General features: G+C 41.9%; 1 protein-coding gene across 17 annotated transcripts in view; it reads left to right on the plus strand.

Annotated features, from left to right (window-relative positions):
* Positions 1 to 22,981, plus strand: part of KCNQ2 (potassium voltage-gated channel subfamily Q member 2) — a 146,353-nt gene that overhangs the window by 61,350 nt on the left and 62,022 nt on the right. For 12 of the 17 annotated variants that reach the window (XM_042463860.1, XM_042463849.1, XM_042463859.1 and 9 more), the window contains exons 4-8: positions 431 to 606; positions 4,258 to 4,383; positions 11,393 to 11,503; positions 13,109 to 13,204; positions 18,705 to 18,799. In XM_042463860.1, coding sequence (XP_042319794.1) covers positions 431 to 606; positions 4,258 to 4,383; positions 11,393 to 11,503; positions 13,109 to 13,204; positions 18,705 to 18,799 — 604 coding nt within the window. Of the gene's footprint in view, positions 1 to 430; positions 607 to 4,257; positions 4,384 to 11,392; positions 11,504 to 13,108; positions 13,205 to 18,704; positions 18,800 to 19,103; positions 19,172 to 22,981 lie in introns of all 17 variants that reach the window. The other 5 variants (XR_006103561.1, XR_006103560.1, XR_006103559.1 and 2 more) reach the window with 2 other exon arrangements.

Below are 22,981 nucleotides of genomic sequence, written 5' to 3' on the forward strand. Positions count from 1 at the left end.
AGGTTTTGCTACCTCTGCTGCAGTTACTAGGACTACCTGGATTTTTATATTATCTGGATTAAATCAGGACACTTCTTTTGTCTGTTCTGCTCAAAAGCTGAGAATGCAAGCAGAAGCTTGGGCTCCAATGTATCCTGCCTTGAGTTGACTTGCAAACATGAGACAAGAGGGAGGAAAAAACTTTGTTTACTGTTGTATGCCTTTGAATAATTCCTGATTTGTGGCAACCCATGGGGTTTTCTTGGCAAGATTTGTCAGAGGTTTGCCTTCCTTTGAGGCTGAGAGAATGTGATTTGGCCAAGGGCACCCAGTGGATTTTCATGCTGAGCTGGGATGTGAATTCTGTAGTAGTCCTCCAAGGGGAGGCAGGGATGTCAGAAGGTTGAACCAGTTTCCCCTTTGTGACCCTGCTTCTTTTCCATCCTTACAGACATCATGGTGTTAATTGCCTCCATTGCTGTGTTGGCTGCTGGTTCCCAGGGGAATGTCTTTGCTACCTCTGCACTCAGGAGTTTGCGGTTTCTTCAGATCCTGCGCATGATACGGATGGACCGCAGAGGAGGCACATGGAAGCTGCTGGGATCAGTGGTGTATGCCCATAGCAAGGTGAGTTCTGAGGTCAGGCTCATATCTTGCTCTGCAGGAGACCTAGGTTGCTGTCACACTGCAGAATTGACAGTTTCTCTTTCACGGCTTCACCCTGTAGAATCCTGGATTTTGTGGTTTGTTGCGACACCAACGTTTCTCAGACAGAGAAGGCTAAATATCTCAGCAAGCTACACATCCCAGTATTCTGTAGCTTTGAGCCATGGCAATTAAAGCGCTGTCAAACTATTCATTCTGTAGTGTCAATGCAGCCAAAGTTGACATTGGAAAGTGTGACTTGAGGGGAGTTGAGAGGAGAAAAAGACTGCAGAAGTAGCTGGGTCTTCAATAAAATGTTGCAGCAGGGAACTTTCCTGTTCACAGTTCCAGCTAGCCATGCCCTTTTCCCCATGATATCCCATTCTGTTCTCTTTTTCACTTGGTTTTCTGTCCCCTTTCCACACCCAGTGAGTCAGCATTCTGTGACCAGTGAGCATGCCCAATCTTCATTGCACTGGAGTTTTTGTTTATTTACTTGTTTTGCTCACTTAAACATTCATAAGGGTTGCCAGTTCACCTTAGCTGAGGATGGGCAAAATAATCTTTGGCAGAGGAGAGGACATCTGCAAAATCTTTCCAGCAGATGCCTAGAGAATACTGCCAACTGGAAGCTTTATTGGAAATAGACATTTTATCTCAGCTTTCCCCAATTTGCTGCCCTCCAGATTTGTTGTTTAACAACTCCCATCATCCCTAACAAGGAGGACTGATGAGAGGAGCCGAGCACATCTGGAGTATGATGGATTGGACAAAGCTGCCTTATTTTTCTTTCTAAATGGTAATGGAGTGGTGGAATTGATTGTCTTCAAAAGTAAGCCTAGGCAATAAACATTCAGGTCTTGGAAAAATGGATCAGTAAGTCTTACTCTATAAGAGATCCTTCTCTGCTAAATACATGGAATTACTAACAGATGCAAGTGTGGTCTGTAGAAAAGTATTGCAGCATTTCCTTCTTCCGAACAGGATTGCTCCTGTTCAGGTTTTCAGCAGCTGTTCACTTCAAGTAGGGCATTCCCTCATTGGAAAATTCACTGGTAGATTTCAAGTTGTAATTACAGGATGTTGTAGAGCTCATATATTATAAATAATTTCATCATGCCAAACTCAAGATAATCAAAATTCTACTTCATGTTGCTGAACTTGGCATTTTACTCCCTCTAATATACAGCAGAATTTTGCCCATCTTGTTTTGACATAAAATAAATATTTGTGTATTTCAGGTGTTTTGATTCGGTTCCTCCTCAGCTCAAAATAAATGATGAAATTACAAAATAAAATTTAAAAAACCAAGTTTTTTTTATTGAATTATAAAAATTATAATGAATTTAATGGAATTTAGCTGTTGTTTTGGCTTCCATTAAATGAGAACAAATCTTGATGTTAATAGATATGCAGAATCCTTGATATTTATGTGTTGCCAATGTTTCTAATTAAGTCACATTGGCTGAATGGGTTATTATATGCTCTAGAAATGTCCAACAGATGCCATATCCAGATCTCCACAACTTGAAGCCCTCCAGGTCTTTTGGACAACAACTTCTATACTTCTGATCAATTCATTGTACTGACTGGACAAGGGTGATAGAGTTGTAATTTGACTATCTTCAGTGCATTAGGATGAAGATAATAGCCATAGCCCAGAGGTCTCCTCTCTCCACAACTGCAGAAAGTAGCTTGACCCTCCCTACTCATCTGTGGATTACTTTATAAAGTCCCTTGTCATGTTCAGTGAGTACTAGTATACAACAGCCTGAATTTTATTGTCCAAAACTATAGCTGTCAGTTTTCACATAAAAAGACATAAAATAATCACAGTCATAGAACTATGATCCCACTTGTGGTGGTTCCATTTAAGGCATCTTGGGATTTAAGCTTAAGGAATGGTTTTAAAATTCTCAACTAGAGAGCGCTAGTGCCTTGTTGTTGTTATTTACCATCAAGTCAACTTCAAACCTATGAATGACAGTCTTCCAAAAGCCCCTGTCATCATCTGTCCTACTAGTCCCTTTCTTCACTATAAACCCCAGGATTCCATAGGATGCAGTCATATTAAAGTGGAATCACAGTGCTATAGTGGTGTGAGAGCCAGCATGGTATTGTGGTTTGAGCATTGAACTCCAATTCTGGAGTTCAGGGTTCAAACCTCCACCTGAGCATGGAAACCCAGTGTGTGACCTTGGGCAAGGCACACCTTCTCAACCTCAGAGGAAAGCAAAGACAAACCTCCTCTGAAAAAAACCTTGCCAAGAAACCCCCATGATAGCTTCTCCTTGGGATTGCCAAAAGCTGGAAACAACTTGAAGGCATGGTCTAGTATGATCTATTGTTTAGTCCCAATTAGAGCAGACCCACTGAATTAGTTACTGAATGGTGAGTCTGCAGATTGGTAAACCCATAGGCTGTATGCCTGGACCAAAGTTCCTATGTTCTTTCTGGCCTGAGTTGTCCTGTACAGATGACACAGGCCAATGGCCCCCGGATTGGCTAATCTGGAATTCAATCCACCAATACTGCCTTGATCCCAGTATTAATGTGGTCAGAAAAGACCAGCTGTTTGCCACGGAGTTTCCTGGAAACTCCACAGTGACATCTGATAGACTGCCTAGTTCCATGCACCCCTTACCTGCCACCACTGTTGTGTCCACTTGGAAGGCCTCAGTCACAGCCTGTGACATTGGCAGGGTAGAAAGGCTTCCTTTTTCTGCCCTTATGGAGCAAATGTGACAGCAGTGGCAGGTAAGGGGGATATGGTGGACAGACATGGAACAGTGGTGGGCGGGTGTGTGAACACCTGCTCATTGCCATGCCAGCCTGGAGATGGAACTTGGTCAGAACCACAGACAGGATACCATGGCTTGGTACCTGACAGGGTAGTTGTGAGGATCCAATGCATCAGCCTTCAGCTATTTCACTTTGAGCTCTTTTGAAGACAGGTTGGGTTCTATAAGAAGAAAGAAAGACACTGCTGGTACAGACCGGCAAAAAGAGACAACTTCAGGGTGGTGAAGAGGCATCGTGTCTGCATGCCGCATGCCCCAAGCTGGCATCACACCGCCTGTCCAACCAGATGGTGAGCAGCATTTTGGTGGTGTGGTGTTTAGAGGCTGCACACCAAAGGAATACTGGAAAAAAAATGCCACGGCACCAAAGGCATTCTTTCCCTTTGCCACTCCTTTTTGCACCAGGAAAAGGCTGGATCAGGGGTTCAGCATGTGGTTGCTGTGGCCCTGATCCTGCGCACAAAGGGGCTGCATGACACTGCTCCTTTAGGGCTGTCTGTTTTTGGCCGAAGTTAGTGAGCAGAACACGTGCAATCTGTGGATGGAAGCGCAATGTGGATGGAAAAGTATGTTCTTGGGAAAAGGAAACACAACTGGCTTTCTTACACTAGAGTTTCCATTATGGCTGGGGGATCCTGGATGCTGTGGTTTGAAAAAATAGCTTCCCCAACATTTGCATCCCTAGAAACTAATTTCTCTGTTGTTCAGCTTTCTCAGTTCTTTGCTTCTTACCCATCTGTAACTGCTCCATGCTCCAGTAAGTATTTACTACTCCATTGTGGTGAGTGATGGTGAAACATACTGTCTTTTTCTGTCTTTAACTGTGTTGCAGGAGCTGATCACTGCCTGGTACATTGGTTTCCTTTGCCTCATCTTAGCCTCCTTCCTAGTCTACTTGGCTGAGAAGGGAGAAAATGAGCACTTTGACACCTATGCAGATGCACTATGGTGGGGTTTGGTGAGTAGTCAAGCCTCCTTTCCATCATAGGGAAGTAGCCCTGGTGAGCCCTGTTAAGCAGTCACAAAAAGGACTGGTTTCTTATGCCCTTGTAATTCCAATGGATTTAATTCACCCTTGCACATGGTTGCCTGATCATATTCTTCATTCTCTTGCCATCTTGTCTAGTCTTTTCTCACTTTTAGAATCATAGAATCTGACTAGATTATCGCACTACACTCTTATAGTGCCGCTTTTTCACTTTAACTGCTTTGGCTGCTTCCTGTTGTATTCTGGGATTTGCAGTTTAAGGAGGGACATTTAGAATTGTCAGCCAGAGAGCATGGGCATCCTGCCAAGCTGCCTGTGTCCTGGGAGGTCAGGTAATGGCGGGGAGGTGGGGGGCAGCTGTGAGGCCAGAATACTCCAGGCTCTCTCTGGAGTATCCTGGCCAGTCCAGACAAGGCCTACACCTCAGACAGAGACCCCATATCTTCCCACTCCTTGGTTCCCAAGCTTTGGTGCCCAGATGTTCTTTGGCTACAGCTCCCAAAACCATTGACCATTGGCCATGGTGACTAGCGCATCTGGGACAAAAAGACTAGTGACATTTCTCTTCTTTTCTCTTCTCTTTATTAGTGCCCCATTACCCCCCCCCCAAAAAAAAACCTGGGACTCAAGGCAGCTGACAAGAGATCAAGAAATACAGTACAACTAAAAGCACATGTAGCTAAAATAATACAAAATGCTATAATTAAAGTAGAATTAAACTATATAATTATATTCCACAATTCTATAGAATTAAAATTGTTTAAAACATTGACCTAAAAGTAGTATGGCACTCTAAGAGAAGTCTATTCCTTGTAGATTCAATCACTGCTGGAATGCAAAGGTCTTTATTCGTGGTTGAAAGGACAGAAAGAGAGTGCCAATCTAGCCTCCCTAGGAAGGGCTTTCCAAAGCATGGGAGAAACCATGGAGAAGGCCCTCTCCCATGTCCCCCCCCCCCATACATGCCTGTAAGAGTGGTGGGACTAAGAAAAGTGCATATCCTCAAGATTTTAGAGCTTTGGTAGGATTGTATGGGAAGATACAGTTCTTTAGATAGCCTTGATCTGTGCCATATATGGCTTTCTATGCCATAAGTAGCCCTTTGCTTGGAAATAGAGTGGCAACCAGAGGAGCTCTTGTAGAGGAGGAGTTATGTCTTCTGTAAGATATTTGGGGATCCAAGGTTGGCAATCACTGTCTCCTTTTCACAGATTGGTGTGAAGGCTACAATTCAAAAATTTGACGTGTTTCAAAATGATCATAGAATCATAGAATCGTAGAGTTGGAAGAGACCACAAGGGACATCTAGTCCAACCTCATTCTGCCATGCAGGAACTCTCAATAAAAGCATCCCCGACACATGGCCATCCAGCCTCTGATTAAAGACTTCCAAGAAAGGAGACTCCACTACACTCTGAGGGAGTGTCTTCCACTGTTAAAAAGCCCTTACTGTCAGGAAGTTCCACCCAATGTTGAGGTGGAATCTCTTTTCCTGTAGCTTCCACCTATTGTTCCTGGTCCTGTTCTCTGGAGCAGCAGAAAAAAAAGCTTGCTCCCTCCTCAATATGACATCCCTTCAAATATTGAAACAGGGCTATCATATCACCTCTTAACCTTCTCTTCCCCAGGCTAAACATCCCCAGCTCCCTAAGTCATTCCTTATAGGGCATGGTTTTCAGACCCTTCACCATTTTAGTCGCCCTCCTTTGGACATGCTCCAGTTTCTCAATGTCCTTTTTGAATTGTGGTGCCCAGAACTGGACACAATATTCCAAGTGGGGCCTGACCAAAGCAGAATACACTGGCTCTATGACTTCCCTTGATCTAGACACTATACAGCGCGCCCGTGTCATAATCGGGCGTGCCTTACGCGGCTTGAGCATATGCGCTCAAGCCGCGGGGCGCGCACGACATGGAAGGGGCGACACGTCCCATTCAATTGAGTGGGCGCGCATGCCCGTTGCACCCCGCGCGCCGCCGCACCACCGTGCATGAGCCCCATTGTTTACAATGGGGCTTGAGCATAAGCGATATTCACCTTACGCGGCGGGATCCGGAATGGATCCCCGCGTAAGGCGAGGACCCACTGTACTTTTATTGATGCAGCCTAAAATCGCGTTGACTTTTTTAGCTTCTGCATCACACTGTTGACTCATGTTCAATTTGTGGTCTACTTGGACTCCTAGATCCCTTTCACACCTAGTTTCATTCACCCTGGTGTCCCCCATCCTATATCTGTGCATTTTATTTTTCCGTTTGAAGTGCAGTACCTTACGTTTCTCCGTATTGAATTTCATTTTGTTAGCTTTGGCCCAGCTTTCTAGTCTATTCAGGTCATTTTGAATTTTGATCCTGTCCTCTGGGGTATTAGCTACTCCTCCTAATTTGGTATCATCTGCAAATTTGATAAGTATGCCCCCAATTCTGTCATCCAAGTCATTGATAAAGATGTTGAATAACACTTGGCCCAGGACAGAGCCCTGTGGGGCTCCACTGGTCACTTCTCTCCAGGGTGAAAAGGAGCCATTGTTGAGCACCCTTTGGGTTTGGTCTGTCAACGAATTACAAATCCAGTTACCTTGTCTAGCCGAAATTTTACTAGCTTGTTTGCAAGAATGTCATGGGGAACCTTGTCAAAGGTCTTACTGATGGCATGCTGGCATTCTTACATGCCACAGACTTGGAATTCTTTTGACTAGATGTTTGGCCAACGGCCCAAGTTTGGTTTCAAATTAACGTCGGTGTGTATAAATGATAGCATGGGATCAGAGATAGCTTGAAATCAACATCCCTTGGACAGCAGCTCCAAACAATACAATACTTAGGGGATATAAGAATGGGAAGGCAGGGAATTATTGGAACTGGAGAATGAAATTATGTGATCCAACTCAGTCTTATCTCCTGCCAGAAATTACACAGTGGAAATGGCCACACAAAAATTCAAGATGTGGCTTTTGGCTTTTATTCTTAATTTGCTGGCTAGAACATGTGTTTCTGCCTTAATTATTTATAAGCCACTTCTTAATGTGTTGCTTAATGCACAGTGAGTGCACTTTGTAAAATTAATGAAGTCTGGGCAATGGAAATGCAAGTGTATTGGAAAATCTTTGTACACAACCAAGGAGAAACTGTGCTTTTGTTTAGCTCTTGTCCTTCAGTGTGCAGATTATTGTATTAGGAGAGTAACAAAATGGCAATTAATGAGCTTCTTGGGCCAATTGAGCTGCCCTGTATTTGGTTTTTCCATTTCTTTTCAATTTTCACGCAAGCCTTTTCAGCATTTGTCACAAAGTGTGTGGAGAAACCACAGAAGATATGACAAATTCCCAACAGGTCTCAGGTTTGGAAGGAGAAATTAAAGACTTGGTTTATTATGTTAGCAATAGAGAGTGAGAAGAGAATACAGATTTGAAAGTAAAATTAAGATACAAGCTGGAAATGCATCTATACTATATAAACAATGCAGCTTAACACAACTTTAACTGCAATGGCTCCATCTTACAGAATCCTGAGATTTCTCGTTTTGTGAGGAACTAGCACTTTTTGATGGAGAAGGCCAAAGACCTTTTAAGCCTACAAAGCCCATAATTCTACAAGATATTATTATTATTATTATTATTATTATTATTATTATTATTATTTATATAGCACTGTAGATTTGCACAGCACTGTACATAAAAAAAATAAATATAAAAGAGTAAACCTGCCTATGGCGTACAATCTAAGAAATAATAGGATAATACATATAAAATACATAGCAATACAGGAAATGATTCAGTAAAACAGGCAACAAAAGAACATCAAATAGCAAGAGACAATCATGCAATGCTGAAATGCTTTGGAACCACAGTACTTAAAGTGGTTTTATACGGCATTATTTCTACAGTGTAGATGCACCCAGCGAGCCTGCATTGTATGTGTATTGTGTAAATCTGCACTCACATTATTAAGTGGAGATCTTGTAGCACCTTTGAGATAAGCTAAAGAAAGAAGTTGGCAGCATGAGCTTTCATAGACTTAAGTCTACTTCCTCAGTTGCATTTGGTGGAGGTTAAATGGAGGTTGTACTATCACAACCCTTTTGCTAAACACCAGCATTGTGAAACAAGTTGTGCATCTGTAGATATGCTTGTTTCTACAATCCCAATGAATCAAGTGGTACATTCAGAGCACTTACAAGGAGATCTGCACCATCCAGAAACATACAATTGTTTATACAACAGATACAGTTGCAATTCTGAGTTGAATATGGGTGTTATGTCGTAGCCAGAAATGTACATCTGCTTGCATAAGGATTTTTAGGGGCAGAAAACACTAACAGGACATCAACTACAGTAAGGAGAAATGTCTGCCTAACAGAAAAGGCTCTTGCTGTAATGGGGCCACCACCTTCATGAGAGGTGGCTGCTATGCTTTTGTGTGCTAGTTTTAGACAAGGTGTACATCCTTACTGTAATATCACATCAAGAGGAACTGCTCAGACCCTAAAGAAGTTTCTGATAATTGGATTTTTTCTAAAAGTGGCATAGACAACATGGGAGGAAATGTCTATAATTTATCACAAAGGATGTGGATGATCCAGAAGGTGCCAGTTTATAGTTACACGACTATATTCAGTGTAGCATTCATTTGTGCAGAAGTATGGAGTAGAGTGCAGGGAAAGTGTTTCATTTTGATTGCTGAGAGAATGTGATCAGGTTGCATCAAAAGCTCTTCCGTGCAGTTTGAGGTCTGCACTCTTTACAGCCATCGAGTAAACACTACAGCTTTATTTTTCAAGTGTGCTACAAAGCTCCTGGACCCTTTGCAAGCTTCAAAAGGGTTCAAGTTCCAAAATGCCCATTATTTTGCAAAGGACTCAAAATGTTTAAGAAAGTGCTTGGCATTGATTTAGCAAACTCTGTTGTTAGGTCAGCTATTGTCTAGGATATAAGTGACAATCAGAATAGAAAGAAAAGAAGTAGATATATCTCTATCAGACTTAAATCTAGTTCACAGATGATATGTGAATTTGTTATATGTGTATTCATTCCCTGTTTCTCAGCCAAAGTTGACTTGCACAGTGGCCACTAGTGAATTATGGTCCAGGTTCTTTCCATCTAGAAAGACAGATACCTGCACAGGTGCAGAAGACATTTCCCTCTCTCCTACACTGCTTTGTTGGCCACATCCCACCTGCAAGCCAAAATACCTGTTGTCTTCTGCAGTTCCTCTCAAAATGATATCAGGAAGTGATATCATATTACTTCTTGTCATCACTTTGAGAGGGATTTCAGAGGAAAAGGAAGATATTTGCCCTCATGCTGGCCAGTTTGCCCACCCTTGTTATAGAGAGGCAGGTTATAAACCTCCATGTACTCCTGGTACCAAGACTTTGAGAGCTCTAGGGAAATGAAGGTTGGGACTTTGCCCTTCTTCTGCATCAGCTGGAGAGTTCAAACTGAGAATTTTCTCACATTAGGCTTTGGTTGTTTTTGAAGGGTTGCATATAATGGGATGAGTCATGTGTTTTAAGATTTCATGGGATATTCCCTCTGAGATAAAGTGTGTGAGAGTGTGTGACTTCTCTGAATGTTATTACATTTAAATATCTACAGTACATCCCAAACCTAATATTTGATGTGTGAGGATTCTAGCTTAGACCTGCAGTGTTCATAAGTAACAAGAGTAATAAAGTGCTCATTATTCTTTTCTAACCAGTGATGAACACCTTTGCCAAACTTTGCATTCTTGTAACAATCTTCAGATGAATTCAACCTGTTAGTACAGGGGTAGGCACCCTTTTTGAGCCGGGGGCGGGTTGCTGTCCCTCAGACAACTGGGGGGCAAAGCCGGGAGGTGGAGCTTCAACCTCCAGGGGCGGGGCGCGTGCCGGGGTGGAGCTTCCACCCTCCGGGGGGGAGCCGCACGCCGGGGGCGGAGCTTCCACCGAAGCCCCGCGGGGAGGAGAGGTGGGTGCCCGCCCTCTCCTCCTTGGTCCCTTCCTTCAGCCGAACGGGCCCGAGGGGCCCTTTCGGCCGAAAGGGAGGGAGGCGAATGGAAGGTCTTGGGCACCCGTCCCAGGCCCTTCCCTTCGGCTGAAAGGGCTCCAAGGGCCATGGAGGAGCCCAGGAGGTGGCAGGCCGCTTCTGGCGGGCCCCTTCTGGCCCGTGCGGCCCCAGGCCCCCTCCGGAGGGAGAGGCCTGGGGCCGCAAGGATCCTGGGAGGAGCCCGCGGAAGCGGCCTGCCGCCTCCGCGGGCTCCTTTTTGGCCCTTGTGGCCCCAGGCCTCCCTCTGGAGGGAGAGGCCTGGGGCCACAAGGGCCCTGGGGGAGCCCGCGGAGGCGGCAGGCCACTTCCGTGGGGCCCTGCATACGGCCCAGGAGGAGGAGGTGGAGGAGGCGGCGTTGGCGGCCTTGGCGTTGGCAGCGTCGTCGGCGTCATCGGCAGGACTGGGCTGGGGCCGGTCCTGCCGCCTCCACAGGCCGCATCCAGCCCACGGGTTGGGTGTTGCCAACCCCTGTGTTGGTAGATGATTACAGCTCAGGTTCACACATAAAGAAAACAGCTCATACTTCTATACAAGTTAGGCAAAGTTAGAGTTGTCTCATTTAAGTCTTCTTCAACAGGAAACATTTTCCTTTTCTGCCCAATAGGTTTTGTACTTTCTTTTCTTCTAAGCCATTTCTTCTAAGACAAACCCAGGAGGATTCAAAATCCAGATCTCCAAGTTTGAATATTGTAATACATTATTTATCTAGCTGTAAAATGATTTGGAAGAGGTACAAGAGCAAATGTTGGAAGGATTAATTCATTAATTCTTTAATTAATAGATAAGAAAATATGTCCCTCAAAATACAAATTTAGGAGTGAAATTTAACATTTAAATCTTTATTTTTAAAGTGAATAATTTTTGGTACGTTCAGTATCTCGTGTTGGCTCCCATAATACACTAACACGATCTGGAATTGCTGTTTATGATGATATCTGTTTTTCCTCAGATTACACTGACCACCATTGGTTACGGGGACAAATATCCACAGACCTGGAATGGACGCCTCCTTGCAGCAACGTTTACCCTGATTGGTGTGTCCTTTTTTGCCCTCCCTGCTGTAAGTAGGAATATGGCAGGCCAAACTTTGATCGGTGTGGGGGCAAGGTTCAGTGGTGAAAATATTTATTTAGTAAAATGGTAGCCAGCATTCACTAAGGCAGTTATGAATGCATAACCTAGAGTTATACAATAGTGACTGGCTTGTATTCATGATCCCTATGTATTCTGGAGTTGGTGTCAAAGTGTCATCCATTTGAATGGGACATACACGTGTACAGTCCAATGGTTGCATGATCTTAGATTAACATTTTATTGATTGATTGACTGATGAAGAGTGAATACCAATCAGGCAGATCATTTCCATGCTGTGAAGTCGAAGACTTTCATGGCAGGCATCCATAGTTTTTTGGGTTTTTTAGGCTATGCAGCTGTGTTCTGGAATAGTTTATTCCTGACATTTCGCCAGCATCTGTGGCTGTCATCTTCAGAGAATGCTGGCATGGAAGAGAGTGGGGTATATATACTGTGTGACTGAACACGAATCAAGGAATGTGAAACACACTGCAGAGTGGGTCAGCCAGAAAAGCCAGCAGTAGCAGAACACATTATAAACCATTCTGGGCATTAAATGCTATTTGAAAATAATGAAATTTTGGACCATGCCAACAACTATCAGGTGAGAAAACACAGGGAAGCCATTGAAATCCATAAACACCTAGACAACTTCAACAGGAAAGAACAAACCCTGAAACAAAGTTTGGCTACCAGTCCTGACAAGCACCAAAATCAAGATCCAACAAGTGCAAATGACAACCACCCAGAGTCAGGGGTTTTCCCAGTATACAATGGATCACTGTTGCCATTCAACAACAGACCAACACACAGATTAATATGTAAATCACTTCCTCTCAACCAAGGATCACACTTCCTCTCAACCAAGGATCACTCTGAAGATGCCAGCCACAGATGCTGGCGAAACATCAGGAATAAACTCTTCCAGAACACAGGCAAATAGCCCCAAACCCCCACAAAAAACTGCATTTTCATGTTGACAGTGAGTGAAAACTAGCATGTTGTCTCCATGTGTCGGCCTGGATAGAATATCAGAAATATTGTCTGAATGGGCCCAGATTCACAGGAACACCCTACAGAACACAGAACATCCTACTGTATTAGGTACGGCCATTTTGGATTGCCTGGAATGTTTTACTCAGTCAGCCTTTACAATATACATACTTGCTTACTGGGGTATAAAACTAATGTAAACCCAGATACAGAGAGCCAACAAATTGTAGTGATCTGAATGTTGGATTTGGGACTCTAGGAGAGCAGTATTCAGATCTCAGTTCTGTCATGGGAAGTCTTGGTAACCTTGGGTGAGTCACACTCTCACAACCTAAGAAGGTGGCATTGGCAAAACCCCCTCTGGATAAATATTGCCATGAAGACCCTAGGATAGAGTTGCTGTAAGACAGATTGGAAAGCATATAAGAACAACATATAAGAACAAGAACAAGTCTAGGAAGTTATTTTCCCCAGTTTTCACCTGTATTTGTAGAAAGGAGACATTTCTACTTCTGATTCTTAAAGAGAAATTACCCTCTCTGGGGTAAGTGATAAGAGAGAGTTTTCAGACTAGAAGTAACGTCTTTCTTTATTGCAGGGCATTCTAGGTTCTGGATTTGCCCTGAAGGTCCAAGAGCAACATCGTCAAAAGCACTTCGAGAAGAGGAGGAATCCTGCAGCAGGCCTGATTCAGGTGAGAAGCAGAAACTACAGAGCTTCAGGGCTTAGAACAGGAATCAGTAAGCATCAAGATGGTGCTACAGAATTGTTGAGTGGCTTTCAATGTGGGGGACAGTTGAATCGTTGCTAGTGTCAGATGTGTGTGATTCAGGAATGGGGAACATATAGCCTTCTTCATTTTGTTGCACTGCAACCATAGTCAGCATAGCCAACTGAAAGATGATTGTAGTTGTGAACCAGCAACATCTGGAGGATGAGACATTCACCATCCCTGTTCAGTATCACCACAAAACCCTTGGAAGTGCCTTTTGATATAAAAAAAAATGTTCCACTGTTTGTTCCAAGGATATGTTCAAGCTTGACAGAGTTCTGGAAAGTTGCTTTTTTGGACTATGCTTACAATGACCCCGCTGACTGTCAATATTGTGCAATAACGTGAAGATTTTCACACAATGTCACCAATATCATGAAATTATCCTGTGAATAAAGTGACAAAATTCCGTGAATAAAAAGCAGCACAATTTTGCCACTTTATTCGTGGGATAATCGCACGATATTGGCAATATTTTGCGAAAATCTTCACGTTATTGTACAATATTGATGGGAGCATAGCACTATGTTCCAGTCTCTTTTCCCCATGTGATAAAGTCCATTGTGAACTGGCCAGTTCACATTGTCTTTGTTCACTAATGAAAAAGAATTAAAGCTTTGATTTTTATTGCATGCATTTTATGTTTCTATCAAAGTTTAGTGTTCATGGTATATGATTGTTTTATTGCAATTTGAATATTAGATATACGTTTTTGATATCCTCGTCATAGTTGGTATTACTTTTTACAAATACCTGCCTACTTTTTTCATCCTTGTTGATGCCACATTAGGTACAATACCTTTGTGTTGTTGTTGTTTTGTCCACTAATGGCCGTTGTTAAAATTTGACTTGCTACTTCACCTCCACACAAAAAGGATTTTGAATTTGATTTGACATTCTCACGTACCAATAGCATATATAGTCTGTCCCTGGCTTCCACTCCACTAAATGCATCTGAGGAAGTAGACTGAAGTCTACGAAAGCTCATGCTGCCAACTTCTTTCTTTCAGTTAGTCTCAAAGGTGTTACAAGATCTCTCTGCATACTGATTCTACAGACTAACACAGCAATATCTTTAAATTCTGTCTGTACCCGTATCACTACATCACACCTACTCCTCTTGGCCCAGCTAGTTGGTTTACAGATGGCTGTCCTTCACCTCCTTACGGAGATCTCTCAGCAGACTTTCTGAGCCAGGAAAATCCTCAAGGACAATGTGGCCATTGGAAGGGGTCTGCTTTTGGGTGGAGGAAAACCAATTGACCCTGAATCCTGTGATGCAAAAGATCCAAGAAGAAAGGGTGTTGAATTTTAATGCCCTTTTATGTAGCCTTCCTTTTCAGGAGATGCATGTGTTTCCCCAGAAAAGCACAGGCTTCAAGCATTACTGATGACAAGTATCATGCTAGTTTGCTCAACCTGCTTCTGCTTTGGTCCTCCCCTTGAGGCTAAAAATAGTGCTCTGTGATGCTGTCTCGCTGGCACTGTTACACTTCAGGGACTTTGTGGAGGCAATGAGTTATTTTGCCCCGGTGGACCAATTCCCACCGGATTCTGTGCCAGAACCCAGCGTTCCATTTGTTTTCTTTGGAGATAGTGGAAGCCAGCAAATAAATCCCCCTGATCGAGAGGTTGAGCTGGCAGTGTGCATTTCAGTATCTAGAAAGGAAAAGGAGTGGAGAGAAAATCTCAGTTCTATTTATTCTGTTCATCCACACATTGCTGTTTTTTTTTTAAAAGTCATGCCAGGAAATAACTGCATTTGCAATCTGGTGATAGGTTTTTAATTTGTTACTCTAAATCAAATTTGTTAATTTGTTAATGTAGTTGCCCTTTTCTCTGATCAGGGTGAGGCCTCTATGTGTGTGCGTATGTACCTCCAAGTCACCAGTTGGAGTTATAGCGACCTTATGAATTTTGTAGGGTTTTCTTAGGCAAGAAGTGATTTTGCCAGTTCTTTCCTCTGAAATATAGCCCGCAGCACCTGGTATTTGATAATGGTCTTTCTAGGGCTGACCCTGCTTAGCTTCCAAGATCAGACAAAATCTGGTGCCTTTAGGGTATTTTGGCCAACACAAGGCCTATGAGGCTCTCTCATTTGCTCCTCAAGCAGCCCTGTTAGGTGGGACAGGCTGTGAGACGTGGAAGGATAGTTTCAGGGTCACCTGAATAGAGTGATCTTGTTTGTTTTCAGAAACTGAGCTTGGCCAGGCCTGGTTAATACTTGTATGGGATACCACCATGAGATAGCAGCGATCTCTAGGTAGGTTGAGGAAAGATTCTTGCATGAACCCCTGGAGAGGCATGGCTGCAAGTATGTTGACAGTGTTAGTTTAGATGGGCCAGTGGTCTAACTCAGTATAACAACTTCCTACATGGTTATGGGCAGAAGCCCCTGTGTGTATCTCTCTCGTGCTTGGAGGATTCTGAGAGCTACAGTCCAATACATCAAGGAATTACATTTTCTTTCACCAGTCTCTACATTTCTTGTGATTTCCATTTTGGAAATGTAAATTATATATCTGTTTTTAAAAAACTTGTTGGAGGTATATGTTGGTGGAAGCTTATCTGCTCTCCCCATTTCTCTTTATTTTGCTGTTAACAAATGCACAGTAAGGGTTTTGGAGGCAGCTGCTGTTTGCCTTATCTGTTCTAAGCAGGGACATATCCTTCAGTAAAATTGGCTTGAGCTGCTGCACCCTGGCACTGAATGTATGTACTTTATACTACTCCACCTTCACCATCCTCTCATTGTCAAAGCTGTTTAAAAATCTTCCATCTCGACAGAACAAGGATGAAAAGGGAGGCTGAGTAGATGTAAAAATAGTTGGAAAAGGGGAAAGTTTTTGTTTGTTTGTTTTTGTCAGAGGTTTTTTTAAACTGATGTATGCTTCTGCATCAAAGCCAGCATGATGTAGTGCTTTGAGCATTGGACTACTACTCTGGAGACCATGGTTTGATTCCCAACTCAGCCGTGAAACTCAGTGGTGCCCTTGGGCAAATCACACTCTCTCAACCTCAGCGGATGGCACTGGCAAACCCCTCTGAAGAAACTTACCAAGAAAACCCCATGATAGGTTTGCCTTAGAGTCGCCATGAGTTGGAAACAACTTGAAGGCACACAGCACCATCAAGCAGGCCTGTGCATCAGGGTTCCAGATTGTCTCTTGAGCATGGAATTCTATAGAGGAAAGTCTGATTTTCCCCAGGATAAAACCAAGCCCTGCCAACCAGCCAAAGAGGTTTTGTTAATTATGTGGGCAGATTCAACCTGTTGACAGTCGGAAGCTTCCCTTGCCCACGGTGTCTTCTGCAACTTGAACTGGGGGTGTAGGTTTCTTTTCAGGAACAGATGATTAAATTTACATTTTTTTTTAAAAAAATCACTCTTAACATCACATTTTTATGGGTGATAAAATATTGGGTTGAGGGAGAGACTGGAGTTTGCTGCATAAATAACCCAGCAACAGCATCAGAGGGAGAGCCAGCATGGTATAGTGGTTTGGGCATGGGACTATGACTCTGTAGACAAGGGTTGAATCCTGCTCAGCTATGGAAACCCACTGGGTGTCCTTGGGCAGGTCACACTCTCTCAGCCTCAGGGAAAGGCAGTGGCAAACCTTCCATGAAAAAACACAGCAAAGCAAAACAAAAACAAAACACCATGATAAGTTCACCTTAGATTTGTAATAAGTTAGAAATGACTTGAAGGCACACAGCAGCAACAACAACAGCAATATCAGGAAGAGGCCTGTGTCTCTTTCTATAGTAAGGTTGTTTTAAGTACGAGAGGAGAATGATTTGGATCTCTGAAGCAGAGTATGGTATGGAAGTACAAAGTTACAAGTAGCACAATTACCATGAAGGTGTAACCCCATCCATTGCATTCCAAAAGTAGTGTGAGTTAGAATAAATGTATTTTATTGGTGCAAAGTGTAACATTTTCTAGTTACTACATGTTGATTATCCCTTATTTGAAATTCTTGGAACCAGAAGTGTTTTGGATTTTGGATTTTTTGGGGATTTTGGAATACCTGTGTTTGCCTGTATGTCTTGGAGATGGGACCCAAGTCTAAACAAAAAATTAATTTATGTTTCAAATACACCTTATACACACAATCAAAATATTGTTTTATATAATATTTTAAAATAATTTTGTGCACGAAACAAAGGTTGTGTACATTGAAATATCAGAAAGCAAAAATATCACTGTCTCAGCCACCCATCGAAAAATGTTTGGGTTTTGGAATATTTCATATTTTGGAATCCCAGATAAGGGAGACTCAACCTGCATTAAAAATTACTTATTGTGGATATTTGTAAACATTTTGATAGGAATTTTTCAAGTTTTATCCATGCTTATTCAAGGGCATATCTTTTAAAGTCACAAAAGTCATGAAGATTTTCAACACTATTGGGGCAAGTTACTTTTATAATTTGCCACATAACTTGTATGGCTTTCCATAACAACTTCCCAAGCTCTGTTGAGCAAGGTATCTTGTTTAGATTTCTCTAATGCGCTCTACTTGGGACTACCCTTGTATCAAGTTCGGAAGATTCAATTGCTTCAAAATGCTGCAGCCAGATTGGTCACTAATACCCTAGGTGTGACCATATAACAGCAGTGCTGAAATCCCTTCACTGGCTGCCAATCAGTTTCCGGGCACAGTACAAGGTGTTGTTTATCACATTTAAAGCCCTACATGGCTTGGGCCCGAGTTACTTGAAGGAACGCCTCTCCCTGCACAATCTGTCCCGCACTCTCAGAACATTTGGAAAGAACGTAATGGAACACTATAACACCAGGTTAATAACAACTTCCCATAGAGCATTTACAGCCACAGCCCCTAAATTGTGGAACAGTCTACAGGAAGAGATCAGTCTTATTACCACCTTAGATGCCTTTAAGAAGGCACTTAAGATGGATCTTTTCTGGATTCTGTATAAGACTATGATAAATGCTCCACCATTGATGATGACTGTAGGATTGCTTGATGATTAGATATTTTAAGGAACTAATAGGAATGCTGTAATTCAGTATTAGTATTTCATAGTTGTATCTGTATTGTATTGTGTTTTTAATGATGTGATCCCACTTCGATCCTTGGGAGAAGAGGGAAATATAAATAAAAATGGTTGTTGTTGTTGTTGTTGTTGTTATTATTATTATTACAGTATTATTATCAGATGCCAAACTAGAAGTAGCAGTAGAGACACAGGAAGCTGCAAAAGGCTCTTGACCTAAAGCAAAGTTTTCCAGAATAACAATATATGACACAATATGAACATTTTAAATTTACAGATCCATTAAAATCTAAAAAAAATAAACAACTTCTTACAGCAACAGAAAAACAGTTATTGGAACTTGCTGCTTGCTTATTGTTTTTTCTAAAAAATTCATGGCCATCTATCTAATTTACAGGCCGCCTGGAGGTTTTATGCCACCAACCTCAGCCGCACGGATCTGCATTCCACTTGGAATTACTATGAGAGAACTGTTACTGTTCCCATGTACAGGTAGGTGCTCCTCTTAAAACCCTTTGTTCCTCTTCTGTGGATAACCAGCACCATCAAGCATACATTTTTGTTTTATTGTGTTGAAACAAACATTCTATTTTTATTGTGGTTAAAATTCACCCCAAAAATTCTGTTGTTCTTTTTGAAAGTCTCTTTTTCTTTTTCAATTGCTTTAGGTCTATTTTCCTCATTGTTTTCATGTCCATTTTATTAATTTTTTCCCCTTTTCTTGTATGTGTGTTTGTGTTTCTGTGTACGTCTTCCCTTTTCCATTTTTATCTTTTTTTCCTGCACCCGTTATCAGTGGTATTGTTTTTGTGACAGTTGCTGTGGTAATGCCTGAAGATCTCCGGAAGAGCTGGCCCTTGAAAAGTAGGTAACTACAAGCAAGAATATATTTGTTTTCCATGATCCCCTGCAACATTTAGCATTTTGACCTACTTTCGTCTGTGAAGTGTGGATTTCATTCATTCATCTTTTGGTAAACCAAGGATGGGTGAAGTGTAGTCCTTGAGATGTTGCTGAACTACAGCTCTCACCAGCCCTTGCTGGCATAGCGCATGGGAGTGGTAGTTCAGCCGCTTACTGAAAGCCACAACTCTAATAAACTCTAGTTAAAACTTTAATTGCTGCCCATGTAGAATGGGGTGGGCAACTGGGAGAAGCAAGAGGGGTATATTAGATCTTAGGGGCAACACAAATCCACAGCAATCTATCTATCTATCTATCTATCTATCTATCTATCTATCTATCATCTATCTATCTATCTATCTATCTATCTATCTATTGCCCCCCTATGTCTTCTATGGGATATTGGGGGTGTTTTGCCATATTTTTAAGCCCCTCTGGTTCATTTTAGGCCCAAGAGATGCCTTTTTTCAAAACAGGAAATCACCAGAAGACATTTCCAGTTTGTGAAGTCAAAGGCTTTCATGGCCAGCATCCATATTTTCTTGTGGGTTTTTCAGGCTATGATGCCAGCCACAGATGCTGGTGAAACGTCAGGAAGAAACTTTTCTAGAACATGGCCACATAGCCCAAAAAACCCATAAAAAACTGTTTCCACTTTACTGACAGTTTAATCAAAGACCTTTCATGGGTAAATGTGGCAAAATGCTCCCAGAGGACATTAGGGGGCACTTTGGGGGCAAAAGTTTATAGGGTTTTTTTTACCCTTGGGAGGCCACAAAAACAACCTTGAGGTGCAGCCTGCGGGCTGCACTTTGCCCACCCCGAATATGGAATAACCTTTATGGCAAAGTAGGGTTGTCAGGTGTTCAAAACAGCAACAAGGGCCAGTCAAAATTCATGATGCTCAAAGCTAGAGATGTGATGAAAGCTCATTGCTATTCTTTAAACATATGGGATTTGGGATTTTCTTGATGCTCAAGTATTTATGAGCTTTGAAATTTGGTACCCCCACTTCCGCCCAGCGAACGAAGGTGTGAGGAGCGTTTTGGTGGAGCTCCGCCAGAATCTCCTGTTTTGGGGCTTTTTTTCCTCCGGACTGGGCGGTCCTCCATTACCAACACTTGTCCGGCAAACCCCCTTGCCATAGGGGGTTCCAGAGGTCCCTCATGGAGCTGCCATCCCCGTCTCTGAAGTCCTTCTCTTCCGAGGGAAACTGGAGGGTGACCCGCGAGGAGGGGAAGCCATTGGAACGGGGGCAGCGGAGGAGCCAAGCTGCGAACGGAGCCTGTGGCTACAAGCGCCTTTGCTGGGGTTTTATTAAGCAACATCCAGGCAAGCAACTTATATAAAGTGAAACTATCAAGTCTTCCTTACTTAAAATTTATCTGTCAAAGCTATCTTTATATCAACAAAGAAATGTATAACCTTATGTGAGCTTTAACAGAACGGACTTTGCATCTCCCGCTGCAGCTGTGTTGGAGCTGAATGTAGGAGTGAGAAACAGCCACCTGGGATTGATTTAAAAATAAAGACCATTTGGAAACGTTTTGTTACACTGTACTAATTCAGTTTATCTGGAAGCAATTGTATTGGACTGGTGAGAATAAGACGGTGGAAAACACAGAATTTGGATGTAAATTTTGAATGTGTGGATAAAGGCATTGGAAAGGAGAGGAGGAAATTTGAAGAAGTGAAAAAGCAACTGAACTAAACAGAAAGGAGAAGAGGAGTAGGAAAGGAGGACGCAATTTGGATTTTAATGTGTTTGGAAGGTGGCAAATAGTTCTAACTCATCGTGCTGGACAAAGTTTGTGGAGAGGAACCTAAAGCAGAAGGGGGAGGAAAAGAGACTAGAATAGGAAGGAATCCCAGAGATAAAATTCAACAGTGGAAAAGAGTGACCAGTGGCAATTGGACTTTAGAAAACAGTGAGGACATCAGACTTCGAAGAGGAATTAATGGACTTAGGAGGCACAATTTTAAAGTATTAAAGGGGAATTTACAAAGATTAAGTAACAAAGGGGATTGGAATAGTAACAAACAATACTATAATATCAATAGAAAAGAAATAGCAGATTGACAACTGGAGAAACAGAATTGGAAGAGAATAAAGCTAATAATTGGGATAATAGGGAGATTTGATCATGACTCTACTTTCTGATATATATATATATATATTTTTGGCTTCTCTGGAGTCAGTATCTCTTTGTGGTACTAGACTATTAAGTGGTGTAGGGAGAGCTTTGATATGAACACGAGAACCATGGCAGCAAAAGCTGCCATGCAGCAGGGTAGAAGGTAGAGCTGAAGGCAGAGCTTAAAGGAATCAAAAGCTCTCTGGAGGATGTAGTGAAATAAATAAATCAAGTAATAGCAAGAATTGATAATTTAGAGGTAAAGACGCAAAACCTGGAGGAGAAAACAATTACAATTAGTCAACAGCAAGAGATGCAATTGGATTTGAAAGCTGTAGAAGAATTAAAACTTAGGGAAAATTCTCTGAAGATTAGAGGGCTGAAAGAAAAGAAATTTGAAAATCTTTATGAACATCTATCCCCAGTCCTAGCGGACTATATGGAAATTCCCCACCAGGAGTTTATTAAGGAGTTAACTCTCAAGTTGCTCGAAGTAGAGATCTACCCAGAGATGTGGTGATATCATTCGTTAGGAAAAAAAATAAGAGACTAACTTATTTCTTAGCTATGAGAAACCGCTAATAGTAGGTGGGGAGGAACTGAAACTTTTTAAAGATATTCCCAAAAGAATCTTGCAGAAACGAGGGAATTACAAATTTATTACATCTAGTATCAATAAGAACAAGATCCTCTACAGATGGGAAAAACTGGAAGGGATTTCAGTGAAATGGAATCAAAAATGGTATAAATTAAATACAATTCAGAAAGCTAAAGAGTTTTGGACTAAACATGGGAAAAAGATTGAGTCTATGGACACAAATAAAGACCTAGAAGAAGAAAAAAATGGAGAAGTCACACAAGATGAGGACTCTCCAAATGACTTGACTTTAAGTGAAAATGAGGAGGAGGAAGAGCAAGAGAATAAATTGGATAAAGAGAAAGAGATTCCGGGACAAGTAAGTATGGACTGTTTGGATAAGAAGCTTAAGCAGAAAGGGAAAAAGACAAACTCAAAGCTGTGGTGGGGGGAAAAACAGAAAATAATTTAAGGACAAATAAGAGAACAAGAAAAGAGAGAAAGAAGTAAAATGATAAAAGATGGATATTTTGTCCTGGAAAATAAAAGGATTAAATTCACCTACAAAGAGGAATTTTTTTTCACTACTTAGGGAAATTGAAAAAAGATGTAATTTGCCTGCAGGAAACTCATATTAGAAAGAGGGATATCCAATTCTTGAAGAATAAAAAATTAGGTAATGAATTTGTATCATCTTCCATTAAAAAGAAAAAGGGAATAGTAATGTACATTAATCAATCTTTTCAAGCTAAAGAAGTGTTGAATATTGCAAATGGACATTATATTGGGGTTGAAATTGAGGTGCAGGACAAGAAAATATTGCTAGTAGGCATTTATGGTACTCAAGAAAATAAGGACAAATTTTACCAACAGGTATATAAGGCTGTTACACAATTGGACTATTCAGATATTATAATGATGGGGGATTGGAATGCTGTTATAAATCCGGAACTGGATAGATCAGGGACTAACAGGAAGAAAAGGAATCAGGGCAAATTGCCCTCCTCTTTTTTCAAATTGGTTGATAACCTTAAATTGACTGACTTATGGAGACACCTC

The sequence above is a fragment of the Sceloporus undulatus genome, chromosome 4 (genome assembly GCF_019175285.1).
Source record: "Sceloporus undulatus isolate JIND9_A2432 ecotype Alabama chromosome 4, SceUnd_v1.1, whole genome shotgun sequence".
NCBI classification, from domain to species: Eukaryota; Metazoa; Chordata; class Lepidosauria; order Squamata; family Phrynosomatidae; genus Sceloporus; species Sceloporus undulatus.